This window comes from Symphodus melops (assembly GCF_947650265.1).
Source record: "Symphodus melops genome assembly, chromosome: 1".
NCBI lineage: Eukaryota > Metazoa > Chordata > Actinopteri > Labriformes > Labridae > Symphodus > Symphodus melops.
In genome coordinates this window covers 32,550,784-32,572,854 of record NC_136691.1, presented here as the reverse complement: position 1 = coordinate 32,572,854, position 22,071 = coordinate 32,550,784, and the positions used below count along the sequence as shown (strand labels likewise).

The 22,071-nt window shown below is 40.1% G+C and overlaps 1 protein-coding gene across 1 annotated transcript in view; it reads left to right on the top strand.

The window, feature by feature from the left end:
* The first annotated feature begins 6,007 nt into the window (after window positions 1-6,007).
* LOC306831311 (protein crumbs homolog 2-like) overlaps window positions 6,008-22,071 on the top strand; it is a 31,196-nt gene continuing 15,132 nt past the window's right edge. The window contains exons 1-4 of the mRNA XM_079355340.1: window positions 6,008-6,229; window positions 17,833-18,531; window positions 20,572-20,767; window positions 21,724-21,863. Coding sequence (XP_079211466.1) covers window positions 6,160-6,229; window positions 17,833-18,531; window positions 20,572-20,767; window positions 21,724-21,863 — 1,105 coding nt within the window. The 5' untranslated portion in view covers window positions 6,008-6,159. The remainder of the gene's footprint in view (window positions 6,230-17,832; window positions 18,532-20,571; window positions 20,768-21,723; window positions 21,864-22,071) is intronic.

The following is a 22,071-nucleotide window of genomic DNA, read 5'->3' as shown; positions in this document are numbered from 1 at the left end:
CATAGATGTATGAAGCCCTTTTTTCATCAAGCGGTCCAGTTTAGTACCATTTGGTACGGTCTGATGTGGTAAACCCTGATCTTCTTGCGTTTCCACAGCCCACCTTAGCCTGATGGCTACCTAATAGCGTAACGTCTTGGAAGGGTGACACAGTTTATTAGCGAAGAAGAGGAACACAACACAGTAAACAAAGGACAACAATGGAGGACCCCCGTCCCCAAATACTTAACTGTAATTGGTTATTTACCTGGTCAGAGGCGGGACATATGTTAAAATCAACTATTCAAACTGTGTCACAATAGACCGCCTCTATTCTTCAGTGTGTAGAAGTTTGTTTAAATTTTAAAAAGTCATTGAGAACTTGGACATACTTTGTTTCCCTCAACAATGTAAAAATGTCTTAATTTCTTTAAAGTTGACGTGATTTGTGTAGTGCTGAATAAAAGCTCTTCATTCATGTGTGTGCACAAACTTCAGTCCACCAATAGTGCCAAAAGTCAGGACACGCCTCTGCACAAGAGGCTAAGATGTCTAATTATGAATCTATTCTTGAGCCACTTCCTCGTCTTCTGCACCGACTACATAGAATCTATGTAAAGAATCCAGTCTCACACAGGGGTGACTGTCCATGAAGTAAAAGCTTGTGTGTAACGGATTCCCCAGTTAATGTTTATCACGACCATCAGATCAGCCAAGAACTCCAAATGTCTTGTAAATTGCTGTCAAAGTAAAGTTACACAGAAAATAACTATGAAAGTAAAAATGTCACTTCTTAGTTTGGAGTATAACTCATAGATGTTGAGTGAGAAGCCAAAGCAGTAATGGTGGCATGATTACTTCCAATAATTTGTCTGATTCTTCTACACGACTGACTTTTATTAATTTCTGTGAAAGCGTCATCACAGTGTGGATCAAATAAATGTGTTTCTCATGTCTACCTGACAGACAGACCTACAGTACAGACAAACAGGACAGTCAGCATCCTCGGCTCTCTGTGAGGCCGGCTCGCCTGAGACGCGTCGACCTGTCGACTTTCTCCTCTTTTGTGTTTCAGCTTTAATGAAAGCAGCAGCCTGTCACTGAGGAATGTGAGGCTGTGGAGCTGTGACTCTCTTCGTTACACATTTGCATGCTGCTTGTTGAGGGCGCTGAAGTGAGGAGGTCTGTCTCTCTCCTTAGCGCCCCCTCCCTATCCCCCCCCCCCCCCCCATCCCCCACTGCCTCCCTTGCCAAGTGTTTAATTAAACTTTTTTTGTTGTTGTGAGCGCAGCAGGTTGGACTGAAGCCTGATTCTGGACGCAGGGCCGGGGGTTGGGTGTGTGTATGTGTGTGTGTGTGTGGGAGTGGGGGTGAGTGAGGCATTCGTCTAGCTGCCACTGAGGCCTCCGCCAACCAGATAGGTGCTGGATAAGCTCTGCTCCAAAAGGTGGGGGTGGAAGTTGAGGGGGCTGGGGGGGCAGCAATCCATTGATCCAAAACCTCCACTAATCCTGGACTGGACTTCAGACAAAACAAAAACTGTCAGAGGGGGGCCGCTGAGACTTTACGTTTCAGAATAGGAGTGTGTTTTTTTTAAATGTTTTTTACATAAACTTGTGTTTAAATGCTTTAACATTTCAGCCGAGTATTATTATACTTTGTTTTGTTTTATTGTTTTTCCTGCTCTTTTCTTGAATTACACATAGCATTGATGTACAGGCAATGATTCTCATAGCGTCGGACTGTGTTGCTTTGTCTACTTTCACATTGCCTTCATGTCAGGTGTTTTCTCCTGAGATCAGCTTGAGCAACGAGCCCATGAGTGAAACCGCTTTTGTGAAGCGCCTTGTGTGTGAACTAATTAAAAAGGGATGAAAACTTGTTTTAATTTCCATCACTGATTTTGCTCAAGCACTCATTCCCTGAGAAATATTGGCTACTACTGCAATGGATCTGTCTTGAATGTCAAGAAGGTGGTACGACACTATCTCTGATTGTTTATTCTAACTCTCACAGTTGCATTGCTCCTCGGGTGTGTGCTGGGTTAAGATCAACAATGATAACTTTTTGCGTGTCTTCTGCTCCATTGTTGTTGGTGAGGTGGTCATTTCCCGGAAAACATGAAAAATGCTGATGACTCATCCTTCCAGCATCCAATGAAAAGCTTTCCCCCCTTCAGTCCTATTTCCCTATCACCATGACAACAGCTTTGTCTGTTTATAGTCCTAAATAGAGGACGAAAAGAACTACTTAGCATTGAGAATCTTGTTTTGATCACAATCTGTCCATTCACTTTATTGAATAAAATCAATAAAAATCTTTTTTTTTATTGTGTTTGTATAATTCCGAACTCATTCTGCATTTCTGTCAGCTATGTCTCGCTAGACCAGCAGCTTTACACACAAACTCAGTATGTTTATATATTATATAAAGTCTTAAAACATACTAAGTCAGATTCCTTAAACACTAAGTAATGTTGCTGAAGGGTTGATTTACTCCTGCATGTGTACGACTCATTCGAACACAAACTCCTCAGTTCCTGGATTTTTGGAAAATCTTTATTGTCCCCTATACTGGCAATTTGGTTTGCTGCAGATGTCATGTCTATACTGGATAAATATATGTTCCCTGTTCATCCTTATGTTTCCTTTGTGTTTTTGTTCATTACTTACCCTGTGTCTCATTTCAGGTCCATCTTTTCCTGATCATCCCTCAATGTCTCCTGCATCTGTGATTACCTGATGTGTTCCACCTGTGTCTTATTATGGCCACTCTCCTCATAGTCTCAGTTCGTCTTGTCCACCTTGTCAGTGTTCCTGCATGGCTTTTTCCTCAAGTTGCTTCCTAGTGTTCTGACCTGTTTTTTGGATAGTTTTCTTGCCTCTTGCCTCTTGCCTCCTGATTTAGATTCCTCTGCCTGTTCTTATTGGATTACCCGTGTACTGAATTCCAGCCTGAGTAAAGGAACTGAACTGTCGAATAATTTGAGTATTGCATTTTGGTCCATCATTTGGTTCAGTGTGACAGACATCCCTACAGACAATATGTCTATGAAAACAGCACAATTTCACAAATACAGACATATAAACCATAACTTCATAAATACCAACAGTACATCGTGAAACTGTACAGGCAACAATGCCTGCAGCTTATTTAAAAACCCAACTGCTGATGGGACAAATGACTGCAGGTGTCTGTCAAAGTCAAACCTCCTACCATAAGTGAACCTCCATCCTGTCGGCAGAAGTCCTATGCCTGAAAGTCAAACAGCAAAAATATACAAAATACAGAAGAGAAAACAAGACACAGCAAGTGCTAGATTGAGAAGCACATATTTCAGACAGACGAGGAGACACAAAAGGCAGAATGGTGGAAGTTAATGGTTTGGTATACAACCTTTATAGGTAAACCACAAAAGATTCCACAGATTCATATACATCTCATTATAAATGACTTCAAACCATCTAAAAAAACCCCAAATCAACACAATGTTAAGATTTAGACAAATACCGGAAATGAAGGACTTTAATGTGAATGAAGTGTCATTAACTTATAAGAACTCTATGGGTCTGATTTACTAAACATTTGCGTGTCTTAAAACGTGTGCAAACTTGATACCACCAGCAACAAATATGCTATCTGATTTACTAACAGCGTGCAGGGAGGATTGCGTCTTTCATGTCATCATTTAGTACGTTTGCCTTAATGAATATGCAACACGAGGCGTTTCTGCACCAGCGTGCAAAATACTGGGAGGAGAAAATGCAAAGAAGTTAAGTTAGTACACGCAATGTGATTTAACAAGACGGGCAAAAATTGTGGCGATGGTGACGGTGTCTGAATTGAACACCTTTGAAAGTAACGTGCTAATCCAAGAGCCCCAGTGTTACACACAACAGGCTGCAGTTAGGAGGAGACACAGGCCCAATAAGAGAAGGCATGAAGAAGTTTTATTTTGCTTCAAAAATAGTGAAACAAGAGAAACACCATGATTAACATTGCTGAACATTCACAGCCTCTGCATTCTGAAGCCTTTAAACATTGACATTTACGTCTTCTTCTGATAAGCCAAATGTTATTTTTGTTATATTCGGATTTATCTGCTATAATACTGTTCGTTCATTCGCTCGCCTACTAATACCTATTTTGCAAAAGCCTGACTTAAATACTACCGCCTCCACAAGGTTTGCACCTGATGTCATTCACACAAATATTCTTATTAAATCACCCACAAAATACCCACAAACCAAATGTACAATATTTTGGAGTGAACACGCAATTTAGTACTCTTTAGGATCTTAGTAAATCAGGCTCTATGAGTATGTTTATCTTATTTTTAACTGCAAACTACAGAAACGTGTTGTATAGTTAAGACTTCTGAAAAACAGAGTGAAGTGTGACTCCTTCTGGATGTGTTGTTCTTGGCTCTATGCTCACATGGACTGTCTCGCTCAGCAGCTTGAACTTGTTTCAATAAGTGTTTCATTTTTCTTTGTGAACACCTCCCTCTTCAACTTTGGTTGGTTCTGGAAGTAAACTTCCCCCGTTCAAATCTTCTATTCCTAAAACTCCTTATATCAACAGATTGACGCCTGGAACCAAGACAACCAGCTACATCAATACTCATGACAAGAGCACTTGAATTTCCCTCGGGATCAATAAAGTATCTATCTATCTATCTATCTATCATTTGATTCAGCGCCGAAATGGCATTAAAAAAATAAATAAATAAAGGAAAAGTTACAAGACTGACCACATTCATTTTGTCCGGAGTCAAGGAACTACAATCCCACAAGTTAGTACATTTTGTTATAGTTAATTACTGCAACTAGCTAACTTTCCAGATAGCCTGCTAGCAAAACTGTCCATTTGCATTCTGCACTGAGGAGCGGGAAACTTTCCAATGCTAACAGCAAACGCCATCAATCAGAGACATCTCTGTGACACTCTATGATCATGGGTAGTGTAGTTTTTTCCCCAGATAAATTAATAAACCATGTTTTTTTATTAAAATTAGAATGGTATCATACAATCTTGTGTCTTTGACAGGAGTATAAATTATTGTTTCACATAGATGTAGTTCATCATGAGTCTACCTTGGATAGTTAAGACATAATGGCAAATATCGGCAAATTGGCTATGGAGAAAACAAACTGGATTTTTATTTCTGGAACAATACTGTTGAGTCCATAGCCCTGTCACCACGTGGGTTTAGAGTGACGCTCCTGCCCACCCAGAGACGCTGTGTTTAGGTGCATTAAAAAGTAGTGTTGTAGCAAAATACAACTAAAAGGATTGGTTGTCCATTTACTCCAGATACACTTTTTCAGATTTTGTTTGAAACTGTCTTTAGGTCCTGACAGTAAGTAATGACTCATGTGCTCTGAAAAAGAAACAAAAAAAATCTGTCATCTGTGTCAGTTGTAAACACAAAAACTTCAACCAGTCTCTGCAACAAGGTTCAAGTTTTATCAACCAATCACGCCTCCCTGTCTTGTTCTCTCTACCCCATGCATGCACGAGCCCACACTCAAAGCATGAGCTGAATATTGATTTTATTATGAGGTGAGTAGCTGATTAACTCTTTGATATGTGTCTCTTGTTAACTGTGAAAAGCTGAATGATCGTCACTTTTTGCCTTAGTCTTTTGAACTCTGAGGATTACTTTCTAAATGATTACTGTAATATTATTGACATTCCAGAAATCAAAAGGGAGTGCATTTTCATTGGAAGGTTCTAGCAGAGAAAACTCTTATGATTCCCCACCAGCCTCTATGTCATCTTATGATTGATTTGACTTATCAACTATGTTGATGCATAATCACATAAGTAAACAATAACAGTGAAAAGAGGGAGAGATACCATCAGTGAGGTGGAGGCTGAGTGAGTCCAATCCGGCTGCACTCCACCTCGTGTTTTCCCCCCCTCGCTCTCTGCTGGGGTGATTACTCTGCTTTACTCAGTTTGGTCCCCAGAGAGCCTCACACACACACACAAACTTCAAAACACATGCTCACACACACTCAGTCCCAGAGTCCCAGGGGTCGGGCATGGAGGTGCTGCTGCTCCCTGTGAGTGGATGAGTTGGAGCAGCGTGGATGGAGCGCTGCGTGCTGTTTGGATGGATTGACAAGCTTTGATTTTCATTGACGGGGAAAAAACTCTGCAGTCCATTTAAACATGGAGTTAGGAAGACTTTGGTCCAGACATCAGAGGACGCTGCTGATCACCATGATGATGTTCAAACTGGGTAAGAGAGCAACACAGAAACACAACCTTGATTTATAGACTCATGTCGAACATCACAGCAGAAACCTGTATGAAGCTTATCAGGTAGAAAAATGTTCACAGTTGAATTAACAGTGGTTACTTGTGTTTTAGAAGTGTGTGTGTGTGTGTGTGTGTGTGTGTGTGTGTGTGTGTGTGTGTGTGTGTGTGTAACCCTGCTTGTTTACAATATGTGTGTGTGCATCATGTTCACGTCTTGATCAGTTTGTTTAGAAGCACTACGGAGCCACACAGTGGCAGTAAATGTTTACTTTTGGAATAATTTACAAGGAGTTACTAAGACAGTTCTTGTAATTTTTAAGCAAAAAATAGAAAAGTGTACCTATAAATGCACAGAACGCTTTATTTTGCACTGTGAGAAGTTTTTGTCAGTCCATCGAAAACAAACCAAACGTGCATTAAAATGATTTTATGCACAAATGCATCTTACCTCTCTCTTGCATTTGTCTTATACTCTGTTAGAGTGATGATAGTTTCAGTAACTTTGATCATAGTGAGATTGATTTGTTATTTATCTGTTTTTATTACCAGCTCATATAACAATATGACTTCAGTTTGTATGTCTACCCGGGGCCCATCAGATAATGAACTAATTAAACAGGATTTAAGTAGCAGGTTGAACTCGCTCATGTGCTGCGCCAGTCATGGTGTGTGTGTGTGTGTGTGTGTGTGTGTGTGTGTGTGTGTGTGTGTGTGTGTGTGTGTGTGTGTGTGTGTGTGTGTGTGTGTGTGTGTGTGTGTGTGTGTTTCTTGTTCGACCCCTGCACCTTACTAAACCCAGTTGACCTATTTTTCCCGCGACCTTCGTTTGTGTTGAGCGTCTGAGGCTCGTTTAAACGGAGGCCGAGCGCAAGCAGTGATTGGCTGAAGTTGGCATTGTAAAGGGTGTCCATGGTAACGAGCTGAGCGTCCGGCTGCACTGCTGCACAGCTTTTTTTGTCTGGGCTTTGAATGGAGATTGGGGGTGGGGGGTGATGGGTCTTAAGAAGAAGCATGGCAAGAGACCTGGCACACTGAGCTCTTGAGGGTTTTAAAGGAAAAGACGGAGGACCAAAACACAAACTGAGAGCAGAGAGCATGTGATAATGAAGACAAATGACACATCATTTAACTAAAACTTCAAAAAACTTTATTTGAACCAAAAACCCCAAGACCGGACAATTTGTCATTTTAAATATACTCTGAGGGAAAGATTTAAATGTTGAGCAGGAAAGGGATCCAAAACAACGCAGACTGTTAGCTTCAAGTAAAATGAAGCTGGAATAACAGCAGCTTCAGAAAAGAGAAAACCTCCTCTGTAGAGCTCTAAAGGGCTGTCATCTCCAGATGATACACACAGGACAGGAGTGAATGGGCTTTCAGCGTAAAGCTGCCTCAGCCTAAGCATTTATTCAACATGGCTATATTATTATGTTTTACTTCCATTAACATTAATATGTATTACTATTTTTAATTATTTTTTAATAATGTTAATCTGTATAATTATTTCTTAAGCAAAAGCCCTACTTAGACAAAGGTTGTGAACATTGCTAAAAACACTATGATGCATTCATCAGATGATTGTTCAAGCTCATTTATGTTTTTGTATTTGTCCCTGTGCAAATAAACCTTAAAATAAATGAATAAGAAGTCATAGAAATCAGAACGATGATCGTTGTTGATTTTCCCCCTCGTTCACTCAGACAAACAAACCAAGTAAATGTGCCACGTAAACAATGTCTTTACACCTGTTTTAGATATGATAAATTAAATAAAGGGAAGAAAATCTGCTGGCTACACTTTTCCACCTGTGTCTTAAACAACAATGTTCTTGTTTGTTTCCTTCTTGGGGCCTCTGTAAAGGAGGATTTTTCATTCCGAAACAGAACTCTTTTTTTTTTTTTTTTTTACCCTGAACCAGTCAGACATTCGTTCAATGCAGCCTGTGCATCGGCTCACACAGGAGACAAAAGGACGTGCGTCTTTGACTCAGTGTGTAACTGTGACTGATTCAGAGAGGATTTCTGCATTTTTTCGTATAAAGCCGAGCAGGCACCTGCTGTGGAGCCCTCGGAGCACAAAGCTGAACCCGGGTAGAGCTGCCAGACTCTCGTGGTGATTCAATAAAATTCCTCTGAGCTCGACTTGTGCGTTAGCCAGGGGCTTCCCTTTCTTCTGTGATTCATAGCTGTGCTGCTGCTTCCTCTGCCCTGCAGCGTGTCTCTGTGGTGACTCTGTGAGGCTGTTTGCGTGACTCAGAGTAAACACTTTGGTCTCACTCCCCTCCCAGCCTTTTGCACCTGCCAAGAGTGAAAAATACACTAAAGACAGACACACTAGAGAGTTTTATCAGTGTGTCATCTTAAAAAAAACACTCATCTGAAGCTTATTAGTTTGTCCTCCTTCTAAGTTTAGATTTCAGTCCTGAATTGTCTGTTTTTGTTTGGAACAGAGAAGCTAGGCTGTTTTAAAACACCTACACCAAACAGCCGTTTTGGACGCCCTTTACTTTGTTAGGTAAACAGCAAACCAACAGGTGTTGCAGCATTGAAAGCGGGAAAGCGAACTGGTTCAGACACTCTACTTAAAAAAAAGTCTCTGCATGTTTCTAATAAGCTCCATGAGCAGAAACCTGCTCAAACTAGGATCAATATTGGAAATACTTTTTAAAAATGGAGAGAGGTTATAACACAGAAAGGTTTACAGACCGATTCAAAGCTGGCTAAACACTGAAGCTACAGTGTCAACAACATGGCAACCTTTGTGACACAGCTCACTTCAATGTTTTGAATTCGGACTGCAGTACCCATTGTCAACACTAGGTGTCAGAGTTACATATTGCTCCTTTAATAACAAATGAAGTTTGAGTTGGAGCTACTGAACATGGTTAAGTGCTTGGCATACGCAGTTCATGACAGAATGTTTTCCTAGTTTGATAAAAACAGCAGCTTAAAATCAATTCTGGCATTTCACTGTCATGTGACAGTTATTGATATTAACTATGACATGTTTGACCAGAGTGTTGCACCAAAACACTGGTCAAAAGTAATGGATGTTAAAAAGGCAGTGTAAACAGTCATTAGATAATCAGGATGATGTTGGGGACTGATTCCCCCCTCAGGATAAAAGTCCAGATTTTCTGATGGTCATAAAGATTATCTTGTCAGATTTTAACATAGTCGCAGATGAGGTGTGTTAAGAAAGATCTGATCTGCTTGGATGACCATCAGGTGTTTTATGAAGGAGTGCTCCTGTGTTGCTCTATCGGGGAGCATGGTTTGACATGGGCTCTTCATCTATTAAGAAACAATTACTCTAAAATCTTCAATAATGGTTTGTATATAGAACATAAAATAAGAACATTCCTTAAATTCAACAATGATGCAGAGTCAGAAACAAACAACTCTACGTAGGCTCTAAGGGCTTTGAGCTTTGGAAAACTGGCAGAAAAATAATCTGAAAAGTATCTCAGAGTGACAAAAGAACAGCATGCACTCCCTGTTTCCCATCAGAGGGATCAGTGAATGTTTACTTGAAACCAAACCCCCTCTGAGGACCCCCGTGAGTTTGATCCTGACATCCCTCTACCTGCTAACAGTGATCAGCTCTGCTCAGTGTTACTGCTGGTACCAGGAGGTGCCAGGGTGTCCACTCTGTCAGGCCATCACCGTGATCTATGAAGTGCTCAGCGATGAGTAAGGGGCTGTGCTGTGTGTAGGAGGGGCTGTTATCAGCCTGCTGGAATGTGTGAGGGGTGGATTGGGTTTAGATGGAGGGGTGAGGAGTGAAGATACCCCCGTCGTCTCTATTCCCTCTCTTCTCCATGGAGTCAGATTCCATGTTGTGCAGGTTAACGTTTACTGTTCTGACTGAGTGGGGCCTGTCCTGGGTAAGATCTCTTCCAGAAGGGGGGGGATAAATTAGAAAAAAGACAACAAGTAAAAGATGATGTCAGCACATGTGAGAGCCAAGGGAGGGAGGAATGAAGACAATATACTAGATGGAGGAAATGACACCTCTGATGAGGAATCACAGCTGCGATGAGGAGGAAGAAACATGGAGAACATCCATTTTAACGTCAAATTTGATGTTAATTAACACATTCTTCAACATTTGGCACACTGCAGGAACATCCTTCACGGAAGTATCTACATCAACCCCCATGGTGCTTAGAAAAAAGCTCAGTGAGCAAAGTAATTGTCAAATTCAGGAATTCATATTGAATAGCCTTTAACCTTTTTGGGTGGTGTTGAAGCATCAGAAGTAAACAAATGGGTAACACATTTTTTGGATTATGAACATAGCAATTGTGATGTGCATCTGTGCAATAAGGCATAATGCAGGTCGTGCAGTGCTAGTCATGTGACCTGAAGCATGTCATGCTGCCACTTTTCTATTATTTGATTTAAAAAAAAAAAGAAAGTTTGATAAGGAGATGCTGATGCTGTCACGTACCCAACATGACCCTCAAGGCTCAATAGTCCCTTATCTGTTATCGACTCTTTAATGCTGTTGCTACATATTTAGAGCTTTAAGGACCGCTAAAGTAGCAGAAGTGCGGCTTCACCTGCAGCGCTCACAATGACGTGTTGTGGGAGTCACAGGCAGCTCATGCAGGCTTCTCGTGCAAACTGCAAACATGACTCTGAACATTGTTAGAAATAGCTGATAAGTAACACAATTGTGAGCAAAATGATTATTTGTCCAGTTTATCAAGGAACCTGTCGCTCCTCCTGCTCTGTCTCCACATGATGTCTCTACTTGTGTGTGTGTGTGTGTCAGAGGGCTGGACTCAGTGTGTGAAGAAGAAGAAGAAGAGAGGAAGAGGTTTAGATTTGAAATAAGAAAATGACCTAAAGACACAAATGACAAATGCTGCATTTATTTGTTAAATTTTTAATGACAATATGTTTTCTTTTTTTTTAAGCCTTGCTGGTTTCTCCTGAAAACAAAAACAATCTTGGAAAATTACACCAAAAGTTCAGATCAGAAACGTTTTGGCAGTCGTGAAAAAATCTGTGCACATTAGGATGACAAATAGATTTTAAGCAACTGGACATTTTTAAACTTTACAAAATGGAAGATAACTTGTTAGTCCGAATGGTCTCTAAAGTCAGTCCAAAGTGAGAAATATAGGCAAAGGAAATAAAACGTTAATTTCCTGTGATTAGAAATTCACTGACTCAGCTCTGACTGCACTTCATTGCACCTCAGTCTGATAGTGTAAACATCACCCAGTGAGACTTGTTACCAGTGTTTAAACTTAAACAGAGGAACAACAAAGAAAACAGCACCTCTCAGGATCTCTCAGGTAAGGAGAGGTGGTGGGAGGGGGAGGAGTGAGACGCTGATGCTCTGTGTTAGAGCAGATAAAAGAAGTGATAGGAGCTGCTTGCCAGAGGAACTGAAGGTGTTAAAGAGGGTGCAGAGGGGAAACGAGGAGGTGTTACAGGGAAGAAATAAACACATTGTAGCTGAGATGATGTTTTTGAGGATTTCCTGGCAGAGGAGTAATGTTTACATATTCATGATGTTATCCAAAGTCCCCAACAGTACAATGGGGCGATACATTTCCGGGCATGGATGCTCAGCACAGTCTTTCTCTTAGAACCTCAAAGCTGAATGTGTAAGTCATGAAATGCATCTTTGCCTGGGCCATAAATGTTACTACATTAAAAAAAAGTCTAAGCTAAAACCACATCACAGGTGCCACAGGTGATTAAAAATTTGACATTTGAAGGCATCATCCCTCTTGTGAGCATGGCAGCAACTTATAAGTTCACCTTTAAGCTTAACCCACACAAATAGAGATTTTTTTAAAAATTTATTTTAAAACAAAATCTCCATCTAAACAGGTCAGTGTGCCATTTCAGAAATAATCTCCCTCCATTTACACCTGAAAAACAAAAAACCCAACGTTAATCAAATGCTGGCATTAAAGGCAATTTGATTTTTTCTCAGAACATAGTCACTGAGGAGTACGAAGAATAAGGTCAGGACACCTTAGCCATCTTATGAATTCATGGAAGAATCTTGAACATTTCAGGAGGTCTGCCCCCTGAAATCCTCCTGATCTGGTCGGCATGCACTTCACAGCGGGAGTCTATCTCAGTCAGACAGGAGGAGGGGCGGGGGACTACTGAAGTAAGACATGATCCAAACAGAAAGACGCCAACGTGGCAAAAGCAGCAACAGAGTCCACCATATGATGCTATAATGAGAATATTTGCTTTTATATCAATGCTCTGTGTACTTTAACTGAATCACAATATCAACAAGAGAGGAGAACAGAACATACTGGAGAACAAACACAAAATGCAGCAGTTCAATTGAGTGTATTAAATTCACCATATTGTTTGCATACAGTCTATAGTAGGGATGCTCGATATTGGCTTTTCTACCGATATCCGATATTCCGATATTGTCCAACTCTTAATTTCCGATACCGATATCACCGATACCGATATATGCAGGCTTTTTACATCAAAACTGTTAGGTAACAACAACATAAAATATCTCCTGTGGAATTAACACATTATGCCTAATTTTACTGTGATGCCCCACTGGATGCATATGTGAATGAAACATGGCTTTCCAAATGTACACACTGAGAAAAATAAGAGAACAACTTAAATTATGGAAAAAAGTGCCATATTTATTTAGTGTTAGAGAGAAACCTCAACAACAAACAGCCTCAAACAACACCACAGACAATATAAAAAAAAGGAAGAGGCATATCTTCAGTCCATTAGTTGTAAACAAACATAGTCAATGAATGACTGGCCATAACTTGTCAAATAATATACTCAAACTGGGCTCAATCTCTTTTGAGAGTAACAAAATCCTCTCTCCTGATGCCTCCAGTACTCCAAAGGGCATCCTTTCGAGGGGATGGCTTCTCCTAGGTATGCATGCACCTAAAGAAAGAATAAAAAAGACAGGGAATAAATATATAGAATTCCTCCATTTATTTAATAGAATTTCTATTATTTATTTTTCTTTGAAGCACTGACTGCCAAATGGTTATTGTATTCATTGCATGTAATGTATATTTTTAATGTGACGCACTCAGCACAGCAAATTAAATTTAGTTTGATGATTAAGTTAATCAATTACTCACCTGCGCTGTCTCGCTTGTAGGTGCTTGAGCTGCAACTTCATTCTCTGCAAGGATTTCTTGGTACATGTTCGAGCCTTCTTAGGTGGGCAGTCCTGGTCCTCCCGGCTTGGGTCATCTGCACTTCCACCAGCAGCCTCTCCATTGCTGCCACATTGTTTTTTCTCAGTTGACTCTTTAAGCGACAACTGTGTGGTTTTCTTCGGTTTCGGCTGTTGCTTCTTTTCATCACTTTGCTGCGCAAATGTAGCAACTCCGCATGATTCTTCTTGACATGGGTTATTAGAATTAGTGTATTAAAGGAAGACACCTTGTTTCCTCCTCGCATAACCGACGCTTTGCAGTCATTGCAAATTGCAAATTTATTGTCCGTAGTTGACACTTGGAAATAGTTCCAAACCACGGACACCTCATTCACTGGGTGAGCTAACTTGTTAGCCACGAGTCCAGCGTGTCGTATTTGTTGTTTAACGTCATCAAGCGCGTGCCCATAAACGTCTCGTGCTGCGTTCATGCAGACTCGGAAATTCCAATATCGGTTCCAATATCGGTTGTAAAAATCCGATACCGACATTTCCAAATATTACATTTTTAAGTCAATATCGGCCGATAATATCGGCCCTCCAATATTATCGGACATCCCTAGTCTATAGACGTGCATCTAACGCAGGGACTAAACATGACAACCCCCCCGTCGCTCAGGGTGAATTCTATGGATCATGCTGTATCTTGCTGTGTTCACATATCAGCCCACGAGGGGGTTACAGGAGAAACTCTGGATAAAGTGTGAGTTCAAAATGCCTTCACCCCCAAAACTTCAGGAGTAGTGTGACCAAGACTATTGTGACTATAAATGATCCAGTGGTGTAGTGGTGCCTGAGGAACTGGGTGTACTCTATATTGTTTTTTTAAGTTTCCCATCCAGTTGACTATAAACGGCATGTGACATGTAAGACTACCGTTGCATAGTGCACTAGTCAATCAGAGACAGAGTAGAGAGGGTCATCCCTTCACCATACAAGGAAGAAAACTGCAGTATCCTATTGAATATTGTCAATCAATCAATGGTGTGAAACAGAGGGGATTAAGTAGTGGGAACACCCGATGGAGAGTGTGAAATATGTGGGTATACTCTGTATACCTGCGTATGTCCTGCACTACACCACTCGATCTTGCCACTGGGTTCAAAAGTGAAACCAATGTAGAAGTGTCCTAAAAAGATGTGCTTTCTAATAAGTAGCAGGAACTCCATTGGGTACACGAAAAAGTTTGGTTGCACATGTGAGAAATTAAACCGACAACTCATTTGAATTCAATCCTCATATATTCTTCTTGTCCAAAGTGGTAAATTATGGCTCATAATACACAAGATGAGGATGGACAAAACACCAACTTAGAGCTCCAAAAGAAGGCCCACAGCTCAAGGGGCTCTCTGGCATCACCGTGGCTACCTGTGATTGACAAAGAGCAACCAGGATACAGAGGTGATGATGTTATGCATGCTCTTGTTGAAAGAGAATAATCCTCACTAAAGAAAATAAATATGTCAAGCAGTCCACCATCCAATGTTATGCCAAAGTTGCTACCTCATCTTGTCCTGTAGCCTACAGTCTTTGGTTGTGTCCAATAAGACTTGACCAGAAGATGAATGGGATGATACAGTAAAGTGTCTGTTTTGGCCCCTACACACCAAAAGACAAACAGATGTTTAAACTAAACTAGGGTCTGCAGTGCTTTCAAAGTAGTATGGTGGACATCAGTCGAAGTTTTGAGTTTTGAGTTTTGAAAAGGCACATTAGTTAAGTACCCTTAGTGTGATGGAGATGGTAATAAGGATGTTGTTGGAAATCATCCTCTTTTGACCGTGATTACTACATCTTCATCTCATCGGTATCTGGGGAACACATTTGACACTTTAGCGAGATGTTAGCTCAACAAGAAAGTTCAATAGTTTGTGTTAATATAACAACAAGAGATGTGGGGGAAATAATGTTTTAGACCAGAACATCCATGACATCTTTTTCACCATAAGACCAAAGGTTGCTAAACCGTCTTACTCTGACAGATTTACAGATTATATGGAATAAACTACGCTCTTCCTGTTTTCCTTAATGTCATTACTGTTCCACAGAGCTCAGTCCCACCAAGTTACAAGCTCTGCACATTGTACAACCAGTGGGTGACACTTTCATTGACAACCCTGACAGCTGCTATAGCTTGGCCGTGTAATAAGTTTACTTTTAACACCATCTGCTGTGACCTTATGTTCAGAGGGTCTTCATCTCCAGATTGCTTTCTAAGCACCTGTAAAGGTCAGAGTTATAGGAAGCCCACTGTACGACCCTGACGGTAATACAGCTAAAGCTTACAGGGAGGGACAGTGAACTGTGTAAGCCCACAGATATTCTCAACACCTCCAGCCTTAAGAGGTGTTCTTTCACAGTTGTGTAGCTTCATTTCAGGCTTTTAGTACAAAATATAATCAGTTTACGCCCACATGGTAGTTTCATAGAGTTTTTTGTGATCACATTTTTTATTTTTATTTAAACAATGGAGGCATAAAATTGTAAATCAAAGAAAATCATTAATTCATCTGTTTCCTCCATTTTCAAATCCCTCCCCTCCCACCCCACATAGAACCTTGGGACTCGTCCGATGAGTAAACATTTATACATACATACACAATTACATTTGCATGCACACATAATCAATAACAACAAAACAAAGCTAAATGAAAAACAGGGGGGGGGGAAATAGATAATAAAGTAAAATAAATAAATAAATAAATAAAAAAAGTAAATACATTCATAGAGGTAAATAGAGGTTCATAGAGTTCAGGAGGACATTGTGATACACTTATTGTTCTTATATTTATTAGCATATGAAAATATGTTTTGGACTGTTTAAAATCTTCTTTCTATTTCACATGTGTGTCAACAGATGTTAATGGATGATATTGGCTGAACTCCACCTTTGTGTTATTAGGGATTAAGGTGTTCTGTTGACATAAACAAATCAACAGCACATACAATGCTGTTGCTAACAATGAAAATAAATGATGTTAAGCTATTTCAGCTGGCTTCCACAATGGTGGAAAGGTTTGCAAGGAAGCCTGCACTTTTGAGAAATTAGGTATTTGTATGTCACAAAACCATGATAGCTAACGGCTTTAAGTTTTGGTATTTTAAATGTACTTACTGCAATCAGTCTTTGCATTGTCTGGGCTGGTTTCAGTAGCAATACTAAAGCAAATGTACATAAAATCACATATGCAATCGTCTGGAATAAGTCAGAGAAAATGGATGCTTATTCTGGCCAGCTAACCACATCTGTCACTCATACAAATCATGTCTGGGAGCTATTTTATAAAATATTTGTAAGTTTCTTAATGCTCGGGTCCTGATCACTAACCTTCTTCTCTTTAATGCCAGTCCATCAAACAGATTGGTTTGTTAAAATGGAAACAGACGTAAATCAGACAGAAGCAGACAACACTTCACTTCCAGTGGTCAACCAGGTTTTTTAGGTCAGATATTATATTACCATAATGATTATTTTTAAATGATATTGTTGGTCTTTGTCTATATTGGATAGGACGGCGAAGAGTCATAAGAAATACAGGAAAGAGAGAGTGGGCGCTGGCCAAGCAGCAATCTGCAAAAAAAACTGCAGTTCCTCTCTGGTCCACTCGAGGCTGGCTCCAAAAGTCCTGGAAGTCCCATAAACACCCCTTTACAATGTGCATTTTGACAGAAGAAATAAACATGTTTAAAGCCTGGTACACAAACGATTTTGGTCTGATAAGTTAATGTATCTTTAAAAAGTTTTGGTGAATAATCTTTGGACATCATGCTGGGGCTTTACGTGAAAGACAACTACAAATAACCAGAATATACATCTTAGTGTGTTTGTTTGCTTGATGGTTAAAATTTGATCATGACAAACAACCTTTTTAACTCAACAATGGTCAGTACAAGAGATTGTTTCTTAAGTTAAGAGATTCAAGTTGTTTTTAGCATCTCTGCAGTCTGTGATGCTAAAGTTTTGTCATTGGTTGTCTGTGTGGCTTGTGGGCTAAATTAATGTGGTACCACTGATCAGTAAATAAAGTGGGACAGACCATGAAACCTGTCACTCATTTACATTATAGAAGTGAATGGAAGAGGACGCTCCACTGCAGGCTGTGAATAAAACTCTGTTTACACACAGTATTTTGCATGGTTTTTCTATAATGTTTGTTTGATTTCTTCAGGCTCCAAAAACAATTAATAAACCAGTCACTTCTTCGTTTGAAGAAGTTTTATTATATGAGAAAGGGAGGGTTAAGTCCTGCTAGCCCATTTACTGTATACCAGCCATGCCTGTATTATCTGCCTTTATTCAACAATGAGATAAAAATAACCTCCTGGTAAATTTATTAAAAATGTTCCTTTATGTATATTAAACAGCCTGTTTGTGTTTCATTGCAGGCTTTCTGTGCACAGCAGCAGCAGATAAGTGTTTATCGTCTCCCTGCAACAACGGAGCCACCTGCATGGACCACATGGGCGACTATGTGTGCGTGTGCCCCAAAGGACCAGTGTGGTTTATGGGAAAGAACTGCAGTGAGCTGTATGATGCCTGCATCTTTTTAAATCCGTGCAAAAACTGTACAAGCACTCCAGGAACTGACAAGTTCACCTGCCACTGCCCCGACGGCTTCACAGGTCTCAACTGCACTCAGGATGTGGACGAATGTCAGAGCAACCCCTGCACAGGCATCCGCTCACTCTGTGTCAACAGGATCAATGAATACTCCTGTCACTGCCCCCTTGGATTGGGAGGAGAGAACTGTCAGGATAATGTCACTGTTTGTTCAGAGGACACGTGCCAGAACGGTGGCACCTGTATGGACATCCCTGACGTTGGGTACCAGTGTCAGTGCGCTGCTGGGTACCAGGGGACAAACTGTGAGGAGGACATCGATGAGTGTCAGTCTGAGCCGTGTCAGAATGGAGCCATCTGTAAAGACGGGGTGAACGCCTACCAGTGTTTCTGTGTGCCTGGATTTCAGGGCTACCACTGTGACCTGGACATCAACGAGTGTGCCTCTCGACCCTGTCAGAACAACGGCACCTGTCTGGATGAGGTGGACCACTACAGCTGTGACTGCGCTCCTGGCTTCAAAGGTAAGACACAGCAGAGATGTTTTCATGGTAGAATCTGGGATTAAACAGCTGACATTTGTTAGGAATTTGATACATCTCATCAGGTTTTAAAAAAAGAGAAAAAAAAAGATCACTAACAGGACAACAGTTTTTCACTTAATAAGAACTTTGCAGGAAAAAAACTAAAACATCTTTTGCCATTGTCTGAATTGTTGCTAATTTATAATTTTTGTTGCGCCTTATAAAATCTTTCATCCCACTTGAATATACAACTCAAGCTAAAATGTTAGGTAAGTCAAGAGACCTTAATACATAGAAATATTGAAATTGTACAAAATATTTTCAAAAATGTATTAGTAATCACTGAATTTCAACAGTTAGTTGTGGGTAATTGTATTTTATTCACAATTATCATATTGGATTTCAATACAGTTGTAGAGATGCGAGTTTGAATCTCAGAATACAATTGAAATTAAATAATGTACTAATCAAAGGTACTAGAAAGGTTAAAGGTCAAACGTATCAAAGGTTACAACTTTTCCTTGACCATGGAAAATGGAACTTGTTACAACATAAAAAGTGAATTAAAACAAACAAACAAACAAACAAGCTCTTAATGTAGCAAACATTCCCAGACTGTGTAGCTTTATCCAGTTTGTGTAGATGGCATTGTTGTGAGTTTGTTATGTCTGCACAGTCAACTTGGAGCATTACAGTTCAGACTTAAACCCTGCTCTGATCTGTTAGAAGAAGCTGTGCGGATATAAGGCGTGTTTATATGATAGTGAAGCATCTGAAATGCGTTCAGGCTGACTGCGTGGTGACTCAAGAAGAGACAATAAGGAAATTACTGAAACTTCTGGATCACCAGGGAGCGCAACAGAAGTTGTGCCGACAAGTGTTAATGCAGAAAAAACCAGAGCTGATCTTTAGTTTCACATTTGAATTCAAAACACTCCCATAGAATACATGTAGACCCAAACAAGGGGGACTTGTCCTTAGAATTATTATAATACATATAAGTATTTACGTAATATGCTATTAAAATATTGGACTAGACATTCTTAGCATTCTTGCTTCTCATGTTTGTTTGTTTTTTCAGTGAAGGGAAAGGACTGTTAAGAGCGTAGCTAATTCTACATGCTAACTGAAGCTACAAACTATTTTACATCTCCAAAAGAAAGGAAGGCCCAATAATTCATAAACTAAGTTTCACTTTTTGTTGATTGTTTTACCTGGTAAGATTGTGCAAGTACCATAATTAGCAACGGAAAGTTAATGTTCCTTTATTTAGATTAACAGTGCAGACAGGATTGTTCTCGTGTTACTAAAAAATAAATGCAGCGCGAGTAATATTTGCATTCTGTAGGTTTGGGCTCCAGGGACTCTAGTCATGATAATCCGTCCATGCGTAGGCCTATAAGGATAGTTTCTAATGAAAAATCTCATTGAATGCGTCACTCACTGTGAATCTTAATATGAATAAAGACTGTTTCTGCAGCCTGCTGTTAATCATCTCGTCTGACCCCTCGCAGCAGTGATTTCAGACCTTAAAAGTAACAACATAGAAACCATCATTCTTTGTGCTGATGGTCTCGTTTCCCTTCATAAGTCATAAAGAGGCGTCAGTATTAATTTGAGGCCATTCAAAACCAGCTTATATCTCTTAAAGAAGCCTTAATGAAAGAAAAGTGACAAGATTGTGAAGTGAAAGCTCAAAAAGTTAAAACAAGTCCTGCTAAAGATTTTGAGGATTAATCTCCACAATGGGATCAAAAAAATGCGTCAAGATGTTTGAACAGGTTTTCATTGAAGTACTTGTGTGATGATTGTGTGAGATTATATCGCTCTATTTTTGTCTCTTTATTTCATTAGCTGTGGAAGAAGAGTTTGCAGGGCTGTGTTTAATTAGCTTTAGTCCGTGTTGCTGTTGTCCATTCACAGCTGAGCTCGTGGCAGCTGCGATGTTATAGGTTAGATCCGTACGTGTGATAAGATAATTAGCTGTGTGGACAATCTTAACAACTCGGCCCTCTGCCATCCTTCCTCCGTCTCCTGCAGGGATAAACTGCGAGGTGGAGATCGACGAGTGCGAGGTTCAGCCCTGTCAGAACGGCGCCACCTGTCGGGACCACGTAGCAGCGTACACCTGTGAATGCATGGCCGGCTTCCAGGGCCCAGACTGTGAGGTCAACATCGACGAATGTGCCAGCATGCCCTGTCTGAATGAGGGCAGGTGCATCGACGGGGTCAACAGGTAGGATTACACATGGAGACAGGAAAACACAACACACACGCAGCTCATCGAGGCTTAACATGACAGATTTGAGGATATTTTCACTTCTTTTTAAGGAGTGACACATGAGTGCCTGATGGAGGCAATAGGCACAATATCCCTCCACCAAAACCAAACATTCTTTTACATTATTTCTGTCAAACAATTGTGAATATGTAGAAAATAATTTGGTTTGATTCGATAAAATCCTTCATCAAACTGAGGTTTAGCTAAATACATAATTTTATCTTTTTTTTTTTTTTTTTTTACAATCAAATAGCTTCCTTAAAACATTTTTTGTATACATTTAAATAACTGACTGTGTACGCTTTATGCTAACATGGAAAGTGAATATTGGTTACATCCACATGCAATATTCAACCTCATGAGTCACATACTGTTATATTTGGAGTGACAAACACACCATCGCTGTAAAGAATGAAATGTTAAACAGATGCAATATGGACAGCCATCATGTACAATCACATTTAACTCTTGCTGTTAGGAAACGGTGTCAGTCATAATGAAGTGCTTATTTGTCCCTTATTTTAGATAACCATAGTATCTAGCTAAGAGATCATTAGCTAAGAGATTTGCCCTCCTAATTACTACTTATCAATGCTAAGTTATGATGTTATTTACATGAATTGTGACAGTATGCTTTCCCCACTTCTACCCTGTAAGGATCATATTTGGAAAAGCATATTACTATAAGCTACTTTAAAAAATTGGCTTTTTAAATTTGGCATTTTTTAATATTATCTACTGGTGCCTTTTCACATTTGTGACTTCCACATCTGCATCATTTTTCAACACTGGAAGTTGCTGCTTGCACTAAACACATAGTTACCCCTTACTTTTCTTGACAATTTCAGTATTAAACATGTTTTTTTTATGATTTTTTTTCTGTTCCCCTTTTTTTTCAAATGTTATTTTAGCTATACGTGTGACTGTGAGGGGACGGGCTACTTGGGCGACCACTGCGAGGAGGATATTCCTGAATGTGCCTCGGACCCATGCCAGCATGGAGCCACTTGTTTGGAGGGGATCAATGAGTACAAGTGTCTCTGTTGGCCAGGTACACCCCAACTCTGTTCACAAACTCCTCCTCAGCAAGTTAGCAAAAGTTTAATCCTGATGTAAGATTAGTTCTTAGATATTCATTCACCACAGGTCATAGAAGAAACAGAACGGTCATTGCTTTCCCACACATAAATCAAACTGAATGAATGGATGAAGTGACCCTCAGGTTTAGGGGTCAGGAAGGGGGCTAAAGAGCATATAGA